At 41.9% G+C, this 23,604-nt stretch overlaps 1 protein-coding gene across 2 annotated transcripts in view; it reads left to right on the top strand.

The window, feature by feature from the left end:
- Positions 1-12,710, top strand: part of FNDC1 (fibronectin type III domain containing 1) — a 63,259-nt gene extending 50,549 nt beyond the window's left edge. For both annotated transcript variants that reach the window (XM_054630728.2, XM_077175358.1), the window contains exons 16-20: positions 5,147-5,226; positions 6,911-6,940; positions 8,621-8,782; positions 9,471-9,593; positions 11,012-12,710. In XM_054630728.2, coding sequence (XP_054486703.2) covers positions 5,147-5,226; positions 6,911-6,940; positions 8,621-8,782; positions 9,471-9,593; positions 11,012-11,127 — 511 coding nt within the window. In that variant the 3' untranslated portion in view covers positions 11,128-12,710. The remainder of the gene's footprint in view (positions 1-5,146; positions 5,227-6,910; positions 6,941-8,620; positions 8,783-9,470; positions 9,594-11,011) is intronic.
- Positions 12,711-23,604: the final 10,894 nt, after the last annotated feature.

Here is a 23,604-nt window from a genome sequence, read left to right as displayed (position 1 = left end):
AAGGTTTCATGATAGGGAGGTTCAAGCAGGTGCTATTTATTTAAGCAGATTGTTTCTCCAGCATCTTCCTGAAGATGATATAATCCACTGGCCCCTATTGTATCCTCTGTGAAGGCAATGAAGGCTTCATGTGGGGTCTGTGGTGGAGAACGAAGGATCTTTATAACAGAGAAATTTTATGTATCAGCCATTCTCATTTACATTCTCCAAACCCACAGACTGAATTGATTGCATACTTTTTGTCTTAAAAATAACTCCCTAACCACTAGGAAAAGATACCATGCCTAAGAAAATATGGGATAAAAGTTGAAGTTAATCTAAAGATTTTGTGTCTGCATTGTTAATGAATTTTGTGAGAAAAGTCTGATTAAGTAATTTACTGTAAGCAGATGCTGTTGGCTACTGGGCATCCCACAAGGGGCTATGGGTGGTGCAATTTTGCAGCATGCATAGAGTATGAGAAGTAAGTTGGCATCCTGGCTAAAGTCAGCACCAGAGTAGATTTCAAGCTGTCAACATATCCTGGAAAACATCTGCCTGTTATTTAGGTTTTACAAACAAAACAGAAATCTATGTTTAATCCATGTCATAAATTTTCTCCCGAGGCCTGGTCTGACCTCCATTTGAGAAGTGGAAGTTTTTCCATTAGTGAAACTCTGGTCAGCTTCAGTGGGTACAGGAGCTGCTTCCTTGTGATTTGTGATTGTAAACACTAATATGACTTTAAACTTTATTAAATCTTTAAACCAGTAGTTTTGACAAGGTCCCTTCCCTAACTTTAATTCTCAGCTGTAACAGAAGATGATGCAAAGGGCTGGACAGCATCTGCTCCACCACTAAATCAGTCTTATGCAGTCAGAAACATTATAATCCTTGTCATAAACATTTCAGTCCTCTTCCTGAGCATGGTTAGACTTTTTCCTGCCTTTTTCAGGAATGCTGTGTCAGTGCCTGATGGGAGCAGCTAGATAGTCTCATTATTTGAAACACGGTTCTTCACCCCCATATCTCCATGTCTTCTGAAATCTTTAACTCTGTTCACTTAGGTTTTGTTCCATCTGGGGATACTTTGATCCCACAATGCCTGCTACCAATCCAGTGTTGTACAGAGTACTTTGTAGGAGGTTCTTAAACATTTACTCAGGGCTTACCACTGCAAACAGAGCCTGGCTCTTCTGTTTCAGGGGGTCAGATGTACCAAAAATTTATATCTCCTTTCTATAGCTCCATTGAAACAAAGCCACGGTATGTCCAACAAGCAGCAGCATCAACCACAGGTGACTGCTTTGTGCCACCAGGGCCACACAAAAGAGCTAAGATGTCCATGAAACCATTGCCCTGTACAAGTGCTAGACCTATGTGGCACATACCTACCTCATACCAGCTCTGGAGGAAGCTCCACTGCCAGCTTGGCTCTGATGTCTTTTTATAAAATTAGTTGTAAATATTGATGAGGGATGTAATGGTGGGCCATTTCAGATGGAGGGAGACACTTTGCATTAGCCTGTGAACCTGTAGGCTCTCATTTACACTTTTTTCTTATGGAGGAATGGTGTAGTTGTAGGCAGAGGACTTTAGCCCTTGCTGTGGGAGTGCATCCTGCCATCTCAGCCTGCCACTGAGCAGAGGGCAGGGCTGAGGATCCATGCAGGCAGGGCTGAAGATCCATGCAGGCATGCCTTTGGCATGTCTGGAAAAAGGAATTTGCAGCTAACTAATTTTTTTTTAAGAAGCTGCTTCCCTAATTATCATGCTGAGTGATTATCTCACTTTGTGCTGTGAGTGCCAGCTATTTAATTCCAACACCTTGAATTAAGTCAAAGAATAATTTTGCTCTAAATGACAGGTGTTTTGAATGATTAGTCATGTAGCCTGAATGAAAAAACATGCTATATATTCAATGCCCTGTTAGAGTCCACTATGTCCTTTATTGACGTATCACTAGAATTGGTATATAAAATCTCAAAGGAAGTTTATTCATAGGAGGAAAAGACTTTTTGTTGCCTGTATTGAAAATGAACAACAAATGGTACTGCATCTGTTGTGATTCTTCTGTGCCTAATGGTAGCAATTCATACAGTTCTGGCTAAGCAAAGTGTAAATCAAATTATATATTGCAAATTTTGTTCATGTTTCTATGTGATGAAAACCAGTCAAGTTATACTGATTTGAGATTTCCTGGCAAATTCATCAGCTGAAGGATTTTCTGACTAATGAAAATGTCAGATTCCTGGACCCAGAATGGCTTTGGCAATTTGTTTTTTTATTTGTCATGTCTGAGAAAGAAATATATCCCAACTGCATTATTTTATTGACCTTCTTAATACAGCAGTTCATAACATTGTCTATGTTTAAATCACAGTCAGCAAATTATGAGATCTGGCTCGCTTTCTGGTAGAACTAGAGCTTCCTTCTGTATATAAAGGCTTAGAAATCAATTTTGCAATTTAGTGAAGAAAAATGTACTCATGACTTCATAACTCTTTTTTTTTTATCACATCTTGTTTTTTTTTAGACAGTCAGGCAGGCAACATGAACCATCATATGCCCTAGGTGGGCTTCTATGTGTGTAAGAGGACAGCTGAATGCACAGTTGTCCTGATTGCATAGGTAATCAGTTCCTAAATTATGCATTGGCTACAAATCCGTGTGGTTTTCCCCACTTAAAGAGGTGCACAAGGTTCTTGGGCTGCTCTCTCTCTGTTTCGAGGGGGATTATGGCACTCCTATGTCTGATGGGAATGCTTTGAGACTACCATTAATACATGTGTATTAAGGCTATTTAAAGTTACCCAGACAGTGTTGAAAGGTGGTATCTGATTATACTTCTTTGGAGGCACTGGGAAATCAGGCATCCATACTTTCCACTATGCTTTGAAGTGTTATGGGAAAGGTGTGGTCTGGAAGACATTTTTCTCCTGCTCTTCTGAAGCAGTTACAGCAAACACTGAGCTAGGTCAGGTAAGCTTGGTGCTGTGTTGCAGCTCTTTTGAGAACCACAGTGAGGAACTACTTGTGTCCCATCCCTATGGACAGGCCTGTGCTGCTCACCCCTGTCCCGATCCAGGTGACAAGAGTGCTAGTGAAGGAGGTGTGGATGAACACAGGTGCCCCAAGAGAGCATTGGCAACTTGGGATTAAAGCAGTGCTCAGGCTGCCATGCTCTGCTTGGGTGGCCAGAAGTGGAGAAGCACTAGGGAGGCTTTTTGCCTTCCCTCTCCTCTTTCCCCAAACACGCTAAACACTCTTTTATACAAAAAATCTAGTTCAGTAGTTAAAAACAGGGGCAAATTTTTCTGCCAGCAAAAGGATTGTGCTGGGCATGAGCAAAAGGCACAGCCTTGCTGAATTCTGCTATTTATCATGTTTTCTTTTTGCCACAGCATATGTGTCTTTTAAAAAAGAACTCCCGAGTTGTTTGTGAGCATCATATACTCATTAATTGAAGGCAGAACTGGCTGCAGAAAGCAATAGAGGAGTAGTTTTCTGGTATCAGCTGCAGGAAACGGCAGGGACAGGGGACATGTCCCTCATGCAGATGTGGGAACGTGTCCCACAGAGGGTCTGACCATGCATGTGCTCCAGGTCCAATGAATATACAAGGTAAAGCTGTTGCCATGGATGAAGTCCAGAATATTTCAATTCTGGTAGCTTCCACATTGATTTCACCTAGGTAACGTACCTGCAATATTTAAGGAATAAATGAGATGCCCTGGCCCAGAGCCTGGAGATAACCACCTTGCTTCTTGGCAAAACCCACCACCCTTTGGCCAAAGAAGGATTTGCACATCTCTCCTACCTTTTCATAAAGATCAGTTTGATTTTAAGGCAAAACAGTTCACCTTACTTGACAAAAGACATTCCTTTCAATGAAAAAATAAATCCATTTTTCCAAAGGGCTGGTTCAACCATGTCCCCTCTGGTTTGTCACTGTGAATGGTTTCAAATGTGCTGAGCTGTGCTTGGGTCAGAGAGGGGCCTTTCAGGAGGGACCTTCAGGCCCTGCTCTGTGGTTAAGTCTGAGAGAGCTTCACCAGGAAGAGCAGCCTGATGTTTTTGATGGAGTAGACTCCCTTTCACCAGCTGTGATACATCAGGCCTGCCATTCACGTGGGACACTGTCATGTGAGGTAATCCAGTGCTTGGTGGCAACCATCCATGAAAGTAATTACTTGCCTGTTATGTGTGTAGAACTTTTGGACATGTCTGCTTTTGGATGAGAGGCTAAATCGAGATCCAAATGCTATGTGGATATTACAGAGGCACAGTAATTTTAATTTTTTTTATTAATTTCTTTACAAGATTGAAATGGAGCAAGCAGGCAAGAAAGGAAAACTTAAACTCAGGAATTTAAAAAATGCTGTGCTGGAAATTTTTAAGTAATCTTCCATTCTAGTTGGTTTCTGTTGAACTGATACAAATATAAAAGGAAAAGAAGAAAACATTAATCTGGGGGAAAATGTCAGGGTTGGTATCAACTAAAAGTCACTGTATTTGGAAATGAACTAAAAATGTACTTACATGTATTCTTCTCTAAGGGTGAGGATAAATTTGCTTCTATTGAGCAAAGAATGGAGTTCTACTGGTGATTCATGTGCTTTGAGTTAAGCATGTGATTTAAATACTTTGGAGGAATCAATAATACATCATGTGATGCTTTCTTCTTTTGCTCAAGTATTGTGATCTTAATGCTGCTGGAGTTTTTACAGAAAAAGTTTAGCTTCTGATTTCATGTAAGTCTGATGCAGTTTCTGTTTGCAGTGGTGTTTACGTCACTGCTTCCCTAGGAGTTAATCTGGTTTAAAACTGTTCCTGAGATCAGAATTTTATGTCCTTGCAAATTTTTCTTTTAGTCTTTTGCTATTAGTTTCTTCATAGAAAGTGGATGTCGTTGTATGTGGTTTTTGGAAGGGAGATGATACATAAATAAGTGTTCCAAAAATATGCATGGGAGCAATTGCAAAAAGGAGACATTTGTCTGTAACAGCCAGCTCATACTCTGGCTCAGTGTCCAACTCCATTTAATGCAAAGGATACTCAGTGGAATTCTTCTGCGTTGATTCTTACCCTGTTTTAGTATTATTTATAATTTAGCAATTGCAATGGACTCTATTTCAATATTATTTCCCCTCTCTTCTTGTTTCAGGTATTATTTTAAAGTCCAAGCAAAGAATCCCTTTGGTTATGGACCTGTTAGCTCTTCAGTGTCATTTATCACAGAATCTGGTATGGATTGCTTTTTATTTTCATCTCAAAAGTCATAATAACAGATGTGGCCGGACAATGACTGAAACCAGCATGCCAATAACAGCGATTATTCTGGACTAGCTGCTTTCATATTATTTTGGGGTTTTTAAAACTTTAATTATTTGCTTTCAGTTAAGCTGGGAAAATAATACGCACTCCTAATGCCACTATGAAAATGTAAGTGATGTTAAAGTCAGCTCCAGGGGAACAGGAAGTTGAATTTCAAAGGCAAAGGGCTACTAATGTTCAGCAATACAGAAACAATGGGAAGTTTAAGGTCTTTGATAGATTGTCCAAACATTTAGTAAATTAGTTTCCTAATTGTGAACAGCTAAACAGTTGGAAGCAGTTGTCTCTGGAAGAAATACAGAAAGCAATAGTTCCATCAGACAGGCAAAGTTCTCTGGTTTTTTGGTTGTTTTTTTTTTTTTTTGACAAGGAATGCTGCTCTTTCACAGGGTTAATAGTACATTCAAGAGCAACACCCCCTTCTAAAAATAGCAGGTTAAATGAGCTAGTTTTTGCCTGTTTCTTCTTCTACTTCCATTGAGACAGAGGCCAGTGACTCCACTGAATAATAAACAACAAATTTTTCAGTCTTTACTTGAGTGAAAGGTCTTGTTGTTTCTTGCAAATTTTGCCCTTTTGGTGGCATAGGGTTTACACAGTCTGCCCTTGCTCATTTGACTTCCCTTTGTAGTGCTCATTTCAGAAGCTCCACTAAGAACTGTGGAAGAAAATCATCACAGAAGGGAGACAGAAATGTGAGATAATTCAATGGTCCTGGATAACATATTCAGATTTTCATTAAATGAATAGGAGGCTGAAGTATTAATCCAAGGAAAATATTTGATATTGCCCCAGATGGCCAGGAGTTCAATGGCATCTTGGCCTGTATCAGCAGTAGTGTGGCCAGCAGGACCAGGACAGTGATTGTGCCCTGCACTTGGCACTGGTGAGGTCCCACCTCATGTCCTGTGTTCAGTTTGGACCCCTCACTACAAGGAAGACTTTGAGGTGCTGGAACACGTCCATAAAAGGACTGTCAAGCTTTGGAACAGGCTGCCCAGGGAAGTGGTGGAATCGCCATCCCTGAAGGTATTTTAAAAAATGTGTAGATGTGGCACTGAGGGACATGGTTTAGTGGAGGACTTGGCAATGCTGGGCTGGCAGTGGACTCACTGATCTTTTTCCAGCCTGAACAATTTCATGACTCTGTGCTGTATCTTGCAGATCATTTTTCTTCTGCCAGCATATGGGCTTGAATGCCTAGTTTTCCCATCCAGAATCGGCTCCCTTGTGAGCTTTATTTAACACATTACATACACCAAATTTTAAGTTCTGTTTGCAGCACTAGTCTTTCATTTGTCATGGCCAAAGGTGGCTTTGCAGCTGGCACAAGGACAAAAACCAGTTGCTAAATGCAAGGCCACGTGGTATAGTTACAGTGATGGAATATGTCATAAGAGAAAGAAATTGCTAATTCAGAGTGCTCTTCTAATGCAAGTGGAAGGCTTGAGCTGATGGGAATATTCAATAAACAATGCCATCACAGGATGAAGCACCTTATTGAAAATGTTCAATCAGTGACTCCATATGTTTCATGTAATAAGACAAGGTTTGGAACAAACTACTAAATTTTTGATGTGTTTTTTTCTTCTAGACAATCCTCTCCTCATTGTTAGGCCACCTGGTAAGTTTTACTCTGTAGTTTCATTCATGAAGCGCATAAAGCCTGTGCAAAACAGTTCTAATATAGGAATTAGAAACATTTAAACATGCAGTTTTAGGTACAGTTTTAAGTGGGTGGTAACAAATGGGACTAATTCATAAAATATTTTTTGTCTTAGGATCCCTTATTCTATTTTCTGAAAAGAAACCTTGTAAAGATGTATTCAAAGAAGCACTTGATTTTGGCCCATCTTTTTCCCTGGTATAATGGCTTTAATTGCTTGTTAAATAGCAGCAAACTATGTTGCTTCAGTATCTATGTCCTTCAGTTGCCTAAACATAGCTTGAGTAGCAGGATCAGGTTTCTTTCTCTCTAGTTCTGGTGCTCATCTGTACAAATCATCATGCCCTTATAAATGCTAAAAAATTCAAAGATTTGTTACTGACCTGAATAATATGCCACAAAGCAGTTTAGATTGCTTTGTATTTCCAAATTTGCAATAAGATAGTTCAGCCCATAATCAGAAGATCTGATTTTCTGGTCTTGGGACTAACCTTGCTGACATGAACATTGGCAGTGTAACCCCAGCCAGAACGTGCCCTTAGAAGAGATGCAGGAAAAAAGACCTCATGGTTACTATGCTCTGTCAGCTTTCCCAAGGAGTTTAAATGGTTGGTTCTGGATTTTTTGCCACACTTTTCATGAAAACAGAGTCTAGTATATCCCTTCCTTTTCTGTTTTATTGTACTTGCTAGTCTGGCTTCTTTGTGTCCTCAGAAGTCTCTGAGGATTGCTGATCAGTGATTGCTCCTCACAAGCAAGGGTTTGCAGGATTTGGTCCATGTGCCCAGTGAGAGGAAGAATGACTAACAGAAGAAACTTCCAATCTCATTTGTAAACCACCTAGAAACAGCAGAGTGAAAACAGAGCTTTGGGCTGTAGCTAGAGAGAAAAATACCAATTACCACATTGGAAGCTTTTTATATCATTCTGTGTACATTAATACAACAGCAATTTCAAAATAAATTCTATTGTCTTGGCAGTACAAAGCAAATATTTAGGTAAGCCAGTAGAAATATTTATTCTTTTGCAGTACAATTAAGCAGTCTTATCTGCAGCAATGCTCTGAACAGAGTTCCACGGGAAAGGTCTCACTTGTCTATTATTGGAAACTAACCTGTTTTGATGTAATCTGGGAAAACAAAACAGAAAAGTACATTTTTTATACGATCTTTTAAACCAAAGAGCAAGAAGAGACTTCACAAGCTATTGCTCACCACAGAGTTCTTAACATCTGCTCTTCTGTAAAAGGGTTATGTTTTGCCATCTTAAAAGGCAAGTCTTTGTCAGACCTAAAATCAGGCTGTGTTAAGAAGAGAAACTGTGTAATACTAGGTAGAGAAGAAGTCTTACTGAAACAATTAAGATTGTTTACTTAAAGCTGTGGTTCAGTACATGAAATCATATTTTAATAATTTTAACAGTTATTTTTGTCTACTGCCTAGGAGGGATTTAATAAAGTCTCTAACTTTATTTTCAATAATATTTTTTCTTGAAGTACTATTTTAAAATATAAAAAAGTCACGCGTTAATCTGTTGCAGCATGTCTTCTGAAACATATTATTAGATGTTAAACTCTGCAAAACTTGGACTGAAGTGTTAAAGTCTGTCCCTAATGTGGAATTTCTTTTTTTCTCCGAGGGGGTGAGCCTATCTGGATCCCATTCACTTTTAAATATGACCCCACCTACTCAGACTGCACTGGCAAGCAGTACGTGAAACGAACTTGGTACCGCAAGTTTGTAGGAGTGGTTCTTTGCAACTCCTTAAGGTACAAAATTTACCTCAGTGATGACCTGAAAGGTAGGCACCAAGATTAATTTCCAGCTACTTGATTCATTGTCTCTTCATCTTCTGGTTTTCCTTATTTCATATGTGTCAGAATTGTGTGACCACTATGTGAGAGTCCTTCTCTCAAGAAGAATTAGCAGTAGCTCTTATACAGGTGCATTGCCTGAGAGATAATGAAAAAACCTTTCCATACTATTGAGCTGGGGTAATGGGATCATCTCAATGGCCTTCCAGACTATACTAATGACTATTGTAGTGCCTTGGTAAAGTTTCAATACAGTGTTTGAATAATAAGAGATAATGGGCCCTATCTGTTTGAGAAAGAGAGCTCCACAGTTTTTAATTTTCATTTGAGACTGAAGTCAAACTAATGGTATTGACATATTGATAGTTTTTTACTTTCACATGATATATTTCAACTAATCCAGTTGAAATTCTCTCCACCTGTCACCTGTAGTGCACTGCCCATGGACTTACAAAATGGGGACTACTCCTTACTGAGCTGTAACCCATTTATTTTCCATAATTTCTGCTTCCATATTGTAAAGGTAGCGTTCTCCCTCTTTCTGGTCACTGTTTGTTCATCAGTAATACTGTGTGTGTCACTGCAACATTCTTCCTGCTTTCTTCCATATCTACTTTCCTGGTGGTAAAGAGTATCCCAGACATTGCTAAGTAATCTGCCCATATCTCTCTTCAGATACCTTCTACAGCATTGGGGATAGCTGGGGAAGGGGTGAGGACCACTGCCAGTTTGTGGATTCACACCTGGATGGAAGAACGGGACCTCAGTCGTACATTGAAGCCCTGCCCACGATCCGAGGTACAGCAGTGGGGGGGTGGGATGCTGGCCAGGAGCCTGTTAGCCCATCTGTAGGATTAGGGGGTAAGGAGCAGAGCAGGGAGTGGAGCTCTGTCCACAGCTGCCGGCAGCTCTCCCAGGAGTCCAGCTGAGAACAGATTATGCAAGTCCCAGAGGACTTGTGGGTGCAGAGAGAGAGACAGAGACAGAAAAGAGCATATGATGCAAATACTATGCAACGATAAAATGCAAAAATGAAACAAAAAATAATTGTATAGGTCTGTGAAACCTTTCTCTTGTTGATAAGACCTGCTTCACTGAATCAAGATGCAAAACCTCTTCCATGTGCCTAAAGGGACCAGCTACATCTTTGCAAATAGAGCTTTTGTGAATGATTTCTATTAGTTCATTCAATGCAAAACACAAAGGAGTATGTCTAGTGACTTGAGGTCAGTACTTTTATTCTGGCCTGGTAGACTCCTGTCTCAGAGGGAAAATTCTTACCTTGAAGGAGTTCCTCTGAGCAAATTGCTCACCTCACATCAACAGGTAGAAGACAAGGTTGCTTCCCAAAATGAAACCAATCATAGAAGTCAGCCAATCTTTTCAGTAAGCCTGTTGGTTTAAATTATTCAGTTAGCTTTAGTGGTTTCTATGTTAAACGATGTGTTGATATTCTTTGCATGGTGCTGTTACCAGGAACAAAACTAAAATAGTGATTGTAATTTATATATCACGGTGAAGTACTGCACTTCTTAGCTCAGAAGACAGATGATTAATCCAGATGTGTATATACTAGGTCTAAGAGATAGAGAGCACAGAGAAGTTTTATTATTGGCACAAGCCATGGGTGTTTCAGATGTTCCAATGCACGAGCTATGCGGACAAGAATGCTGCACCTCTTCTAATGCTTTAAGCAGTCACATTCTTTCTACAGATGAGTTAAAAGGGGAAAGGAGGGCTTAACTCAGTATTTACTGCATGAAATGATACCTTTTTGTTTTGTGAAAAGCTGACTTTTGCTGATAGTCTCTTAAGCCCTGTGAGATAATGTGATTTGATGGTATTTTTTGCCTCAGCATCCTTCATATATTTAAACTGACTTAGAAACTTCATAAACACAGCTGAAATATGCCCACCTTTTTGGAGTGAAATGCAGAAGCTCTTTGGCAGACCATAACATTACACAATAGTTAAAGAGATTTTCAGCAGTAAAACCAATCAAGGCTACAAGAAATATGAAGGACCAGAGTTAGATCATTCAAGAAAGATCTTGGCCTAATACCAGGGCTAGCCAGTACCCTTTTGATACAACTCCCTGACAGACAGTTTATAAATTTTCGTTTGTGCTGTGGGATTGACTCTCACTGCATCTGCTACTTTTGTTGAATTGCTGTGCCTGTGTCCTGGAATACACATGGGTGTTTTTCTCCCGACAGGGTATTACCGGCAGTACCGCCAGGAGCCTGTGTCCTTTGGACGCATTGGATACACAACGCCCTACTACTACGTGGGCTGGTATGAGTGTGGTGTGCCCATCCCTGGGAAATGGTAGCAGTCTGCTGGCCTGTCTTAGGTAGACCATGCTTTTCAAATGAATTCTACCAGAGGACTGCGAGCAACTGATCTGGAAAAGGAAAAATAAAAAGATAAATGGGGCAAACCAGTGAAGACCAGCTGCTCAAGAAACCACCGTGAAGACAAACATGGACACCCTTTACCAGCCTAAATCTGTGGTGCTACTTGATTTCTGCTTGGAAGCAGGGATAGGATATAAGTTTCCTTCTTTCCTTCCTCTTCTATGTCTTTAAGGCACAGAGAGAAGGTTGCAATGTGTGCAACCTGTGAAAATTAGAACTGTATTAGCCATGAAAATTTGGAAGTTTATTATATCTTACAGGAACGACCTAAGCATGCTGTGCTTGCTTAATGGGATGCTAAACTGTCTTTTGCTGCCCGATGGGGCTCCCCTATGCAATCATGCCATGTAACTGGCCACCCACCAAAGGCAGTATATTCTCCTGAAGACTTACCCTGTGGGTTCATCCACTGCTGGACTAATCACCAGGTCACAGTGTAAATTCACTTTGAGATATATCTGTATCTATATCTATATAAATACTTCTTAGAGATGCTGAGATCTTCTTGTTCACTAGATAAATATGTTTGGAAATTTTATGTAAAAGGTGCTGTTAATTCTTTTAAATATCACTATGCACAATATATTAACTGAGGAAAGAGCTGTATTCTTCTTGTGAGTACTGTTAATGTCACATTTGAATTATTGATCAAGACCTGTGTCCCACTTCCTTGGCAGCCTTTGGACTGGATATTCATTGGGTTTCTACTCCTCTATCTGTGTTAGAGTGGCACTGTATAGTCCAGTAAAAACACATACACAGCAGTTCATCAGCATCAGTTAAGCTTTCTATACTTTACTGTTTAAAAGTTTTAGTGCAACTTTCCTTCAATTAATTCTCATCTTATTTTGTACATTATTTATTCCTTGTCAGAATCTTTCATGTTACTGTGCAGAGGCATAGGATGAGTAATTTGGAAGTTAGAAACTGCTTTTAACTTATTTGCTCTCCAAAAAGAAGCCCAAGCCGCCTATACAGGAGTCAACTAGCTGGAAGCTCATTTGACCACAGGGACAAATTGGGATACACTTCTTTTTAAATACTACCAACATCTCTTCCAAGCAGACCAGAAAGCAGAAAGTGACATAAATGAAAGGTGTAATGATTTTTTTTGGAAGGCATTTGGAAGCTTACAATAATGTTTCATGGTAACATCTCAAGAACCTTTGCTCATGTTAGTAAGACTCACCTGTTCTGGCATCCTGGGAGAATAGCAGTAACCTGGGGGACAGATCCAGTCTCTGGTCCATCTTTCACTCTTGTTCCAGCTTACATGTAGTGTAGGTCTAACACCTCTAGAGTTGCTTCCTGTAGTTATTTTAAATTGTATGGGGGCAAAAAAGGGAATTAAAGTGGTTAAAAAAGCATTTTCTTTTTCAGGGTGATTTGGGTTTTAACATTTTACTTTTGCTTACATATTTTTTCTTCAGTACAGTGCCAAATATATGGTCTTGAAGTATAACTTTTTTCCCTAATAAACCTATGATACATGGTTCAATTTCTATTTCATCCTTTCTGGTCATCTGTGTCAAGTAATCTATGTGACAAATTGTTAGCTTTCAAAAAGTCCTCCTTGGGACAGGACTAAGTGTCAGCTTTGTGTAAGGGACTGGGAGCATGAGAATGTGTTGTTCTCTTTAGAAGATGGTTTGCAGCTAGTGTGGAGTTACCAAGGGCAAATCATGCCTGACCAGGCTGATTGCTGTCTTTGTTGAAATTACTGCTGCCGTGCAGAAAAAAGGGAATGTCATTAGCTTCCATAAAACACTTGGCATGGTGTCCCACTGTCTGCTTGTAGTGAAACTGGTGGAATATGGTTTGGAGAGTTGGTCTTTAAGATGGATATGAAGTTAACTATGTTGTGAGGCTAAAAAGGTTGTGCTCAAAAATAGCACAAAGTCCAAATGACAGCTGGTTGCAGGCGCCACCCCCAGGGGCCAGTACTGGGTCCAGTATGGTCTAATGACCTGGACAGAGGGATGGAGTGCATGGATGGAGTGCTTGCCACCAGCAAGCTTGCCACTGATACTAAACTGGAGCTGGAGAGTTGTTTATGTGCACAGAGCTGCTCAAAAGAGGGGCTTCTATGGGCTGGAGAAATGAGATGTCAGGAAACTCCTGAAGTTCAGCAAAGGGAAGTGAAAAGTCCCAGATGTTGGTCCTTGTGGCAATACAGCTGGGATGACTGTCCAGAGACCAGCTTTGCAGAAGAGCTGCATTATATATTCAGAGAATACAGGTAAATTCTGATTTGTTCATCTGAAGAGACACAGTTCCTTCATTCCCTGCTGGAAGTAACTCTGAGGTGGGACAATCCCATTCAGAGATGTCACTAGGGGTAAAGATCTGAGACTGTGGTTTTTTCTGCAGTCTCAGCTGAGGAGAAACTGGGCGTTGCTGAGGTTGGTACTCTTCTCCTCCAATATAAATCTTCTCTGAGGCTAAACCAGCCAGGACAGAGTCAGCAGTAGGGCACAGCAGGGAAACACATGAAGTACAATGGTATACAGTCTGCTGCCTTCACTTTGAGGTCTGGATAAGTCCTCTGTGCTGTACGAGGTGATCTGATTGACACATTTGCATCCTTTGCCCCGTGCATAGGGTAAACATATTATCATTTTACTAGGTAGTTTCTTGAAGAGATTATACTGATCTTGCTCTTTGCTCATCTAAGAGGTGGGAGGAGTACAGAGGTGACTAAAAGCCATGGGTCAGGAAAGCCATGTCCCAATCCAGATCCTCTCTCCAAGGCCCTGTCAGTGTCCTGAACAATGGGCAACCCTCCCCTTTCCTTCCCTACTTCCCTGCTGTCCCCATGGTGTGCTGGTCCTGCCGTGCCAGCACAGAAGAAGCAGCATACCCCCTTGGGAGGTAAACTGCCTCTCAACTGAAGCAGCTGTACAGCTTTGTGGCTGCCCTGCATATCAGGGAGTGTCAAACAACTTTGGGTACTGCTAATGGGACAGAAATGCGTCTTTTCCTTTCTCAGCTCTCCTCCCATGCCCTTCTTACTGGCAACACCACATCTGCATCTGGTTTTCGAGCTCTTGGCGCCAGCTCAGAGAATGCCATGTCCCTTCAGAGGCTCTGAGGGGTGTTGCACACCCCTGCTTTCTTGTCTAAGTGACCTTGAGGGAACAGGATGGAGGAGGAGGATCCCCACAGAGAGAAAATTCACACAGCTTGGGCCTGCATCGCCTCCAGTCCAAGTCTCTCAGGGGTGGAGGGATGCCAGGGCCCTGCCTAGTGGGGAATTGTACAGAGCTGAAAAAGAAAGGGATAAAAACACAACAGAGGAATGGGTGGGGAGGAAAAGACAAGCAAGCTGCTCAAAGCATTGTCTGCCCTGGTCAGTTCCAGATGAAAATCTCTGATCACTGTACCATATTTTTGTGAGAATTGGGATTTCTGCCTCAAAGGCAGCAGAAACAATTGCCAACATGTGACAAATGCCAAGGGTTCTCAGGGGCAGCCAAGGCCCTGCATGTGGACCCAGCATGTGAACAGAAGAACTCTTTGGTGATGAAGGAAGCACTGAGTGTCACTTGGAAAGATAATAGAAGGGCTTTGTGGGAGGTAACCCAACCCTCTGAGCAATGTGAAGTGATCCTTGCAGTTCCTCTCTATGAGGAACTATACAGTTTTCTGTCTGCAGAACCCATGTCCTCTTTTCTTACTAGGCAGATAGATGCTATTTAAGTGAAGAGCTGTCTTCCTCTGGCAGAAGAGAAAGAGGAAAATGCAGAAGGGAGTGAGGTCAATGTGGCAGTAACCCAGCTCTGCTTCCTAAGGCAAAACTGGCATCCATGGATGTTTAAAGTCCCACCCAAAGAGCCCTGCCAGCCTGCCTGAGGGCCCTTAGCTGCTAACATTTGAAAACAAAGCCTTGCCTTGTACTGCTGCTCTCTTTCTCATCATGCTTGTGTGACCCATAAAGCAGGGAGCACTCCCACAGGACTCCTGCCCCATCGCTCTGCCAACTGCATCACAACAGTGAGTGAAATGCATGAGCCTGGTGAAAATGAGCACTCGGAGAGAATAACACCGGAATTGTAGCTGAGTGCAAAAATCCTGATGTCAACACCAGAGAGTCAAGTGGGAAAGGCAACAGCCTGAGGGCCAGGTCCTCAGGTCCCATCAGTTGCCATAAATCCTCAGGGCCAGTTGTGTCACAGTAGCAGTGTCACCCAGCTCCAAACATGGCCTGATCAGCAGAAGAGCTGGAGAACCTCCACATGTCCCATGCCAAGGAAGCACATATTTGTGTTAGTGAAGCTGAGCCACAGACCGAGCTGCATGAGCAAGGACACAGCCAGTGGGCTCAGGGATGTACTTCTCTCTTCAGCAGAGGAGAGCCTGCACATGGAGTATCTTCTGCCCTCCTGAACAAGGCCAGCTGGAGGACATCAATGAGAGGATGACCATGATGGTTAGGGCACAGTACATACAGGGAAAGGCTGAGCACTGGGTTTGTTCAGATTTGGGAAGGGAAGGCTTGGCTGGCAGTGATTTGATATCTCAAATGGCCTAATGGAATAATAAAGAAGATGGACCCACAAATTTGTGAGTCATACACAGAACTGAAAGGCTGAAGGGCAATGGACACAGACTACAACATGAGAAATCCAAGAAATATTAGGAAAATGTGTGTATCATCAAACTTATCAAGTACAGGGACAGCAGCCCAGAGAGGCAGGGAAAACTCCATCCCTGAAGGTGCTCATGACAGGCCTGGACAGGGCCATGAGTCACCTGATCTAACTTTGATGCCGGCCTTGCTTTGAGGTTCAAGTGTGTTGGATCTGATTTTCAAAGCTTCCTCCAACCTGGAGAATACAAGTCTATGAATGATACCAACTATTCTATTTTGCAGCCAGACAAAACAAGAACAAAAATTTCACAAAAAACAAAGTTCCATCTCCACACATTTTCCACAGTGGATTTATTTATTGGAAAAAAATAATCATAAATTCACAGAAAGGCTGAGGTGGGAAGGGACCATTGAGAAACATCCAGTCCAATCCTGCTGAAAGCCAGATTAGCTATAGCAAGACCATGTCCTCTTGCATTTTAAAGATCTTTGATGATGTAAACTCCACAGTTTTTCTGCAGCCCGGGTCACTGTTTAACCACCATCCCACAATAAAAAGTATTTTTCTTTTGCTTAAATGGATTTTCCTGTATTTGAGTTTGTTGCCCATTGATTTTTATCTGTGACTGGATGCCACTGAGAAGAACCTGGCTCCATCACATCAGGGATATGATTCCACTGTGCTTTCTCTTCTCCAGACTGAAAAGTCACAGGTCTCCCAGGCTTTAGTTATATCAGAAGTGTTCCTGCTCCTAAATGGAAGTTGCAAGATTATTTTGTGAGGAAGTGAGGGGGGCCCTGAGGGCAAAAGCAGGGAAGGGGTGTGGTCTCCTCGACTCCCATGAAGAATTTCTGACCTTGGCTTCTTTTTGTAAGTAGTTCCTGCACATGCATTCCAGATGTGACTTCTGGAAGCTCCCAACTGAGCCTGAGGATCAGGTCACCCATGACTGAGGGCAATACCCTCATGGTTTGCAGAAGGCCTCTGGGTGGCAGGAGACACTGTTTGGCCTGGACTTACAGCAGGTCTGTGCTGCGGGGGATGAGTGGAGGGGCAGAGGAGTGGAGGTTTAGTTTGGAGATCAGGGAAAATATTTTTTACCCAGAGGGAGGTTGGGCAGTGGAACAGGCTCCCCAGGGAAGTGGTGACAGCACCAGCCTGACAGAGTTCAAGAAGCATTTGGACACTGCTCTCAGGCACAGGGTGTGACTCTTGGGGTGTCATGCACAGGGCCAGGAGCTGGACTCAGTGATCCTGATGGCTCCCTTCCAACTCAGCATATTCTGTGATTCTATTCTGTGTTCATTCATAATCTCACACACATTGTGAGAAAATTCTTTTAATGAAGGCACAGTTTTGGTTCAGGAGCAGTGAAGTCTATTCTCAGGTCTTAGAGAGAATCGTCAGGAAGAAGTCCATCCCTCACAAGACAAAACTTGCAGCCTGCTCTGTCTGAAGCTTTGGAAGGTTCTAAGTTGAAACAAATACAAAAACACTGTGATCCTGCTGGGCTTTCACTGGTGATAATTTTCCTAAGGTTGTTGCATGCAGTGTGATTTTCTCAGGAATACTGTGGGCAACAAGAACCAGTTTATCTTGCAGTAGGAATGAAAGCATTACTGACTGTTTCCAGGAGGCTTTCAAAGTCTTCTTGAATGTAATAGCAATAGTGTTTCTGCTCACCTAATTGCTTTCCACGCTTCCATCCTTCTGAAGGTCTTTGTTATGTGAAGGTCTTCTTCATCATTAAAAATATGGGCTGAGTTTGTTTAAACTGCTGATAAAATCCCAGAAGCTTTTGTTGATTCTCCAACATTTCCCTCTATTTTTCTTCTTCCTTTACTTTCTTCCTTTGGTAATTGGAGATTCTTTCTTGGAGCTGAGTGTCTTTCTTGAAGCACTATGTCTTGAAAGTATGAGCTAAGCTATATCCAAAAATATTTCACAAATTCACTCAGAGGTTATTGGTCCTCCCTGGCACCCCTGGGCATGATCTGTATTGTCCCACTCAATGCCTGCTAGCAGATGTTTAACCTGCCTTGCCCACACATTTCTCTCCTGCATAAACACAGCAGATGTTAATGCCATGAACTCCAAAACAAATGTAGCAGCATTTCCCCCTTCCCTCTGGTCAGTAGTATCATGAGGGAATAAAACAGAGGCAATAAAACACAGGAGAGTGCCTGGGGTCAGATCTTCTCTGCTCCTCCACCTCACCCAGCATCTTTGCCTTCATGCTGGCCTCTGTCTTGCTTGGTCCAGGCTGCAGAACTTCTCCTCCTTGTGCTGCCCATGGATGTCCCTGCTGAGCAGGAGTGCCTGACTTGCAAGTCTTGCTTGGGGCAAGCCCATGAGCTGGAGCCAGCCACCAGTGAGTCACCTTCTCCCAGACTACATGTGCCACTACACTGGGTGGTGAGGATCATTTTGGGTTTCCTTGGAAGGTCAGTATTCATAAATCAGCTTTGGAGGGGAGGGAAGGAGCTGCTCGAAATGGCTCCTCAGAGTGTTGCAGCTGCCCTGCTCTTTGGCTGGGACAACCTTGAGAAAGGCAGAGGGACAGTCTGAGAAAGGCAGAGGCCATCTGCACAGCTGCACCTGGCAGCCCCACAGACATCTGTGGGCAGATACTGGGAGTCCCTTCCCCCAAGGAAGGGCAGGGTGAGAGCCCAAACCTGTGCCATGGTGACCCATACAGACAGAGCTGCCTAAAGGCAAGAGCATACACAGGAAAGGCTGCCCAGAGCAGATACACTCTCTATTTTTTATGTTCTCTACTGAATCAGCAGAGTATGTAAATACAAGTCAGCTGAGGTCTATTTAGTTTATGCTGCTAATCAGCAGTGCATAAACAAGAGAAAATTGTTCCAAGCCCTGAGTATATTACAATTTCCTCTCCCTAAATGTGAGAAAAAACAAAACCTACAAAATGAATAGTATTGTCAACAACAGCTTTAGGCGGTGCAACCTAAACAAAACAGAGAAGTAACAAACCAGAATGAGGATTTGTCCATTCATTTCAAGCAGCATTATGGCTTATTGTTACATCTACTCTTCATTTTTTGGTACTCTTCTGCTCTGAAACTTTACCTTGCAAAACTGCACACTGATGGTTTTGTCTAGTGTACTGCAGTGATCGGCCTGGCTCCCGCACAGATCATCTGTGGTGACACTGCAGCCCTTTGCTCTCCTACCAGGTACTCTGCTGGTCCTCCGTCTGCAGAGGCTCAAAACTGATCTTGCCAACAAACATGGAATGACTTTCAAGATGACAGGGAATCTTCCTCTGAGGGGAAGACTGGTGATTCCTAGTTTTACTGCTTGCTTTTTGCACAGAAATGGTCTAGATTAGGTCAGGGCGGACCATTTCCCAGTTACCTTCACTGTTGCTGCAGTTCTTATTTTACATTTTACGGTTATATTATTTTTCTGGATTTTCAGCTCCTCTACTAGAAATATGCTTTAAGATCTTTTATTACAAAGAAAACTCTTCTTTGGTTTCTTCCTTTTGAAATTTTCTTCTGAAAATTATTCTGAAATGGTGCTGAGAAATCTGCTTGGACTGTTTTTCCTTAAAACACCAAAGGTTCAGAAACCAGAAAAAATCCCATGTTGCTCAGAGTAACTGACATGCCATTTTTTCATACAGTTAGGGAATTCTTATATTTATTATGTAGTATATTATAATATTTTATACATCAATCAATGAGACATTTGAGTAACCTGTACTGAAAACAAAATTGCTTCAAAGAGACAGCATATAAGATAGAGGGACAAAATGTTTTATGACAGTTGTTTGAGTTGCATCTGAGGAGAAAAATGTATGACACTGAAGGATATAATATGAACAACACACGGTATAAAGCAAATTCTTAGTGAGTTCTAGAGATATGCTGATGTTTCGATTAAGTGGATTAAGTGGATATTAGAAGAATTATGATGCTTACAACTTGGAAAATTCTGAAGACTTTTGGAAGTCTTCCACTGTTTTACCTTTTACAACACTCTCAGGAGACTGAATGGCCCTTGGTACTGCCAGTTACTCCAAACAGCTCGAGGTTAATTAAGCTGAGTGATCAAAATGTGATTCACTTTTTGTGATCCCTCAAACTTCTGAGATTCCCAGGCCTTGGCTTCCTTTGCAGAAAGAGACAGACCACAGTCAGCCAGTGGAAACGTTCTTGGTTCAGGAATCTTTGCTATGTAGCTTAAAGCAAGCTGCTGAAGATAAGTGTCTAGTTTTGCTGTGCTGGGCGATGTTCCTGTCATCTTGGTGTATAACTGCAGATTTCCTTTCTCATCATCCAAATTTTCATTTATACAAACATTTTGTTCACCTGAGAGGTCACAGCTCCAAAGAAGAGCTTCAGGCTCGTGAAAAATTTTTTCTTGAAATAATCCTGTAATGTGTCACTTTGCAGATAAAAATGTTGTGGTGTGGGTTAATATCTGCACCGCTTAGAATGTTGAGATTTTTATAGCTGCTGGTAAAACAAGTGAGATTGCCTAATTTGCCTCTCTCCCTTCACGGCTTTGGTTGTTGGCTCCATTATTCTAGAGGTGAGCATGCTTCTACATGGTGGGGATTCACTTTTCTATAGCTGCTATCTTCCACCAGCCACATCAAAACCAGCACATTTGTTATCCAAACAGAAAAAGAAGCAAGAATCAGCACGATGACCCGGTGCCCTCTGGGGTTTTGCTGACTTTGCCAAGTCTCCCTTGTTCATCCTTTGCATGCAACTGAACCTGAGGTCTCCTTTTGTTAAACACTTTGCATTTCATCCAGTAGCAGTGCACCAAACCAATGCCGAGTTGATCCTCTTGGTTCTCACTCTGCCAAAGAACAACAGGAAAGGAGATTGCAAGAATGTCAATGGAACAATGTCTGACGGTTTTCCTCTACAAGAAAACCCCCTGATAAATATTATCCTTGTCTTAACGTTGCTTCATGCAATTACAGAAGTATAAAAGGGACTCTTTGGAATCCTCGCTGACTCCTGATGCTTCACAGGACTGGACCTCAGATATCTTGGGGATCTCGCAGCATGGAACAAAATCTGGTCATGGGTTTCTGAGTTTCACTGCTCCGTAGAGACTTGTGCATTGTTTGGGGAGCCCAGTTATAGGAAAAGACCCTCAGTATGGGGTCTTGTTTTCAATCTTGCATCTTTTCTGCAAGCTTTTGTTTCTGTTGTTGTCACTGAGCCTGAAAAAACTTTGTAAAAAGGCTCTTTGGTACAGACTCCACACATTTCACACACACGGGTCTGTAGTCCTTTCCAGGGTCTCAACTAACAGCTGTAATTGCAACTTCCTCCTTCATTTGGGCCATCAGCGTGTGGGTTAGCCAGCTGCCAACAGCTGCAAGGAGACAGTCTGGAGCTGGAGGCTTCAGACCAGATGATTAATCCCTTTCCTATAAACCCCCTAAACCTCCTTTCCTATATTGCAGTAAAAGACCTTTTCACTTGCAAAATGCAAAATCTGCCTTCTAAAAAGCTGAGGTTTCCCATTCAAGAAAGGGGCATTAATTAGTAGTTCATTGACTCATTACTGAGCTGGGGACAAGTTATAGTTACATTTCTGTTGTCAGCCTCCACAGAACAACATTTAGAGATCTTGAATTTAAAATGGTATATAAAATTGGACAACTAACTGTTTACAGATGAAATAAATTGAATGTTTTTGTTCAGTCTCACATTGTAGTTTCTGCCCCCATGTGCTGGCAGGAGGGCAGGGCAGCTCTGACCACAAACTCCCATTGTGGATCAGCAGAGATGCCTCTGTCGAGCTTCACCTGAGAGGGTCATTACTTTGAGGCCAGAAGTGATTAAAGAGAAATTAATATTTTAAAAAGAATGTACAGTGCCACATAAAGGTCTGTTTGCCATTTCCCCCCTTCCTGACTGATTCTAGGCATCTGTTTTAGTCACACAGCTAATGTGGCTTTCTCTTCATGCATACTATTGCTGGGTGTCCCTATTTTGTGAGAAATGTTTATTTGGCTACTGTTATGTTGCTTTGTGTTTTATGATCTTGAACTGGGAAGTGATTGTCCTCCAAGATCTGAATAGATCTAATGGGAAATAATGCATGCCAGAATATACAGGCATGGTTTGACAGAAACAGTCACCCCTCAGATAAATTGCAGTTCTTGCACTTAGGTAGGAAATGGACCCACAGAGAAGCCAACAGAGCAATGCCAGGTTTACATTTGGCTTCCCTTTGATGTGTGGATGGTCTAGTTGATGTCTGTGTTGACGTGTGTGATGGTGGTCACAGGGGTCTTAGGATGAGGGAAGAGATGTAGATCTGACTCCATATTACACAAGGCCTATGTTATTATTTTATGATATATATAACATTAAAACTATACTAAAAAGAATAGAAGGAAAAGTTTCATCTCAGAAGGCTAGCTAAGCTAAGAATAGAAAGGAAAAGAATGATAACAAAGGCAACTGCCTCAGACTGTCCGAGTCAGCTCTGCTTTGATTGGCCATTAATTACAAACAAGCACATGAGACCAATCACAGATGGACCTGTTGCATTCCACAGCAGCAGATAACCATTGTTTAAATTTTGTTCCTGAAGCCTCTCAGCTTCTCAGGAGGAAAAAATCTTAAGGAAAGGATTTTCATAAAAAGATGTCTGCAACAGACACGGACAGCTTAAACCACTCTTGAATTCCAGGAAGAACTCAAGGAATGGTGCATCTTCATCTGAATATGTCCTGCTTGCTTAGACTTGTATTCCAGAGCTGTCAGCTTTTTGTACAAAGCTTGAGTAGCCACATTCAGACACATGAATTTGCTTATCCAGTTTGTCCCTATGAAGCCAGCAGAAGCTAGCCAGCTGTCGAGGGGCTGGGAGCCAGCTACAGAACAGACTCTACTGTTCCTGAGAACAGCCAGTCAATCAATCACATGCTTTTTTCAATGCTCTATGATGAATACTTCATAGGAACCAGCTACAGGGGAAACTCCATATAATAAATGTTGGCACCACTACCAACATTTGATATTTTCCACTTGCAAATGGTCTTTGAAACAAACTGCACTGTGCTTCCAGAGTTTCTGAGCAAACATGCTCAGACAGTAAGTAACTATAATCTAGAGCTGCAGGAAAAGGAAATGGAGGGTAAAAATGTTTTCTCATCCTCCAGAAAATAAAAGGGGCACAAAAAAAAATTAAGAAGGTGAATGTGGGTGTTAAAAGAGACCTTTTGGAGGTCTTCCATTAACAGAGAAGGAGAGATGTGAGCTAGGGCAGTGCTGGGGTTGTGTGTCAGGGAGATGTGGGAGTTACCTGAGACCAATGGACTTTGTTTTACTGTAACCTCTCTATGTTCCTGACATAAGGCAAAAGAGCTGCCAAATGCCAAGACCTTTACTAGAACTTTGCTTCCAGTGGCCAGAGAGTTTCTCTCTGAGCTGGTAGCACAGATGGTAGTAAGCAAGAAGAAGATATTTAGGTATGGTTAAGACATATTCCCACAGGAGAAATAGTTGAAAGCAAGGAGATTTGAGTGTCCTTCAATGGCCAATAAAATTGGGACAGGCCCATAGCAGACTGCAGCTCTCCCAGGAAAGATTTGGAGATGAGAAGACAGTCCAAGGACCTGATGGTTAAAAATCCATTGTCTTTCCCTTGAGGTTGGTGTGAAAGAGAAGTAGCAGGAAACTTGGCATCCAGTGTGTGGAAAGCCAACTTCTATGAAAGTGGGAGGAAGAAGAGTTAATTGCTGAGGGAGAGAGGCAGAACTTCATGCTGGGAGGTTTTACTTATTTTATGGAGCTT

Source organism: Agelaius phoeniceus, chromosome 3 (assembly GCF_051311805.1).
Source record: "Agelaius phoeniceus isolate bAgePho1 chromosome 3, bAgePho1.hap1, whole genome shotgun sequence".
NCBI lineage: Eukaryota > Metazoa > Chordata > Aves > Passeriformes > Icteridae > Agelaius > Agelaius phoeniceus.
This window is presented reverse-complemented; position numbering and strand designations above follow the sequence as displayed.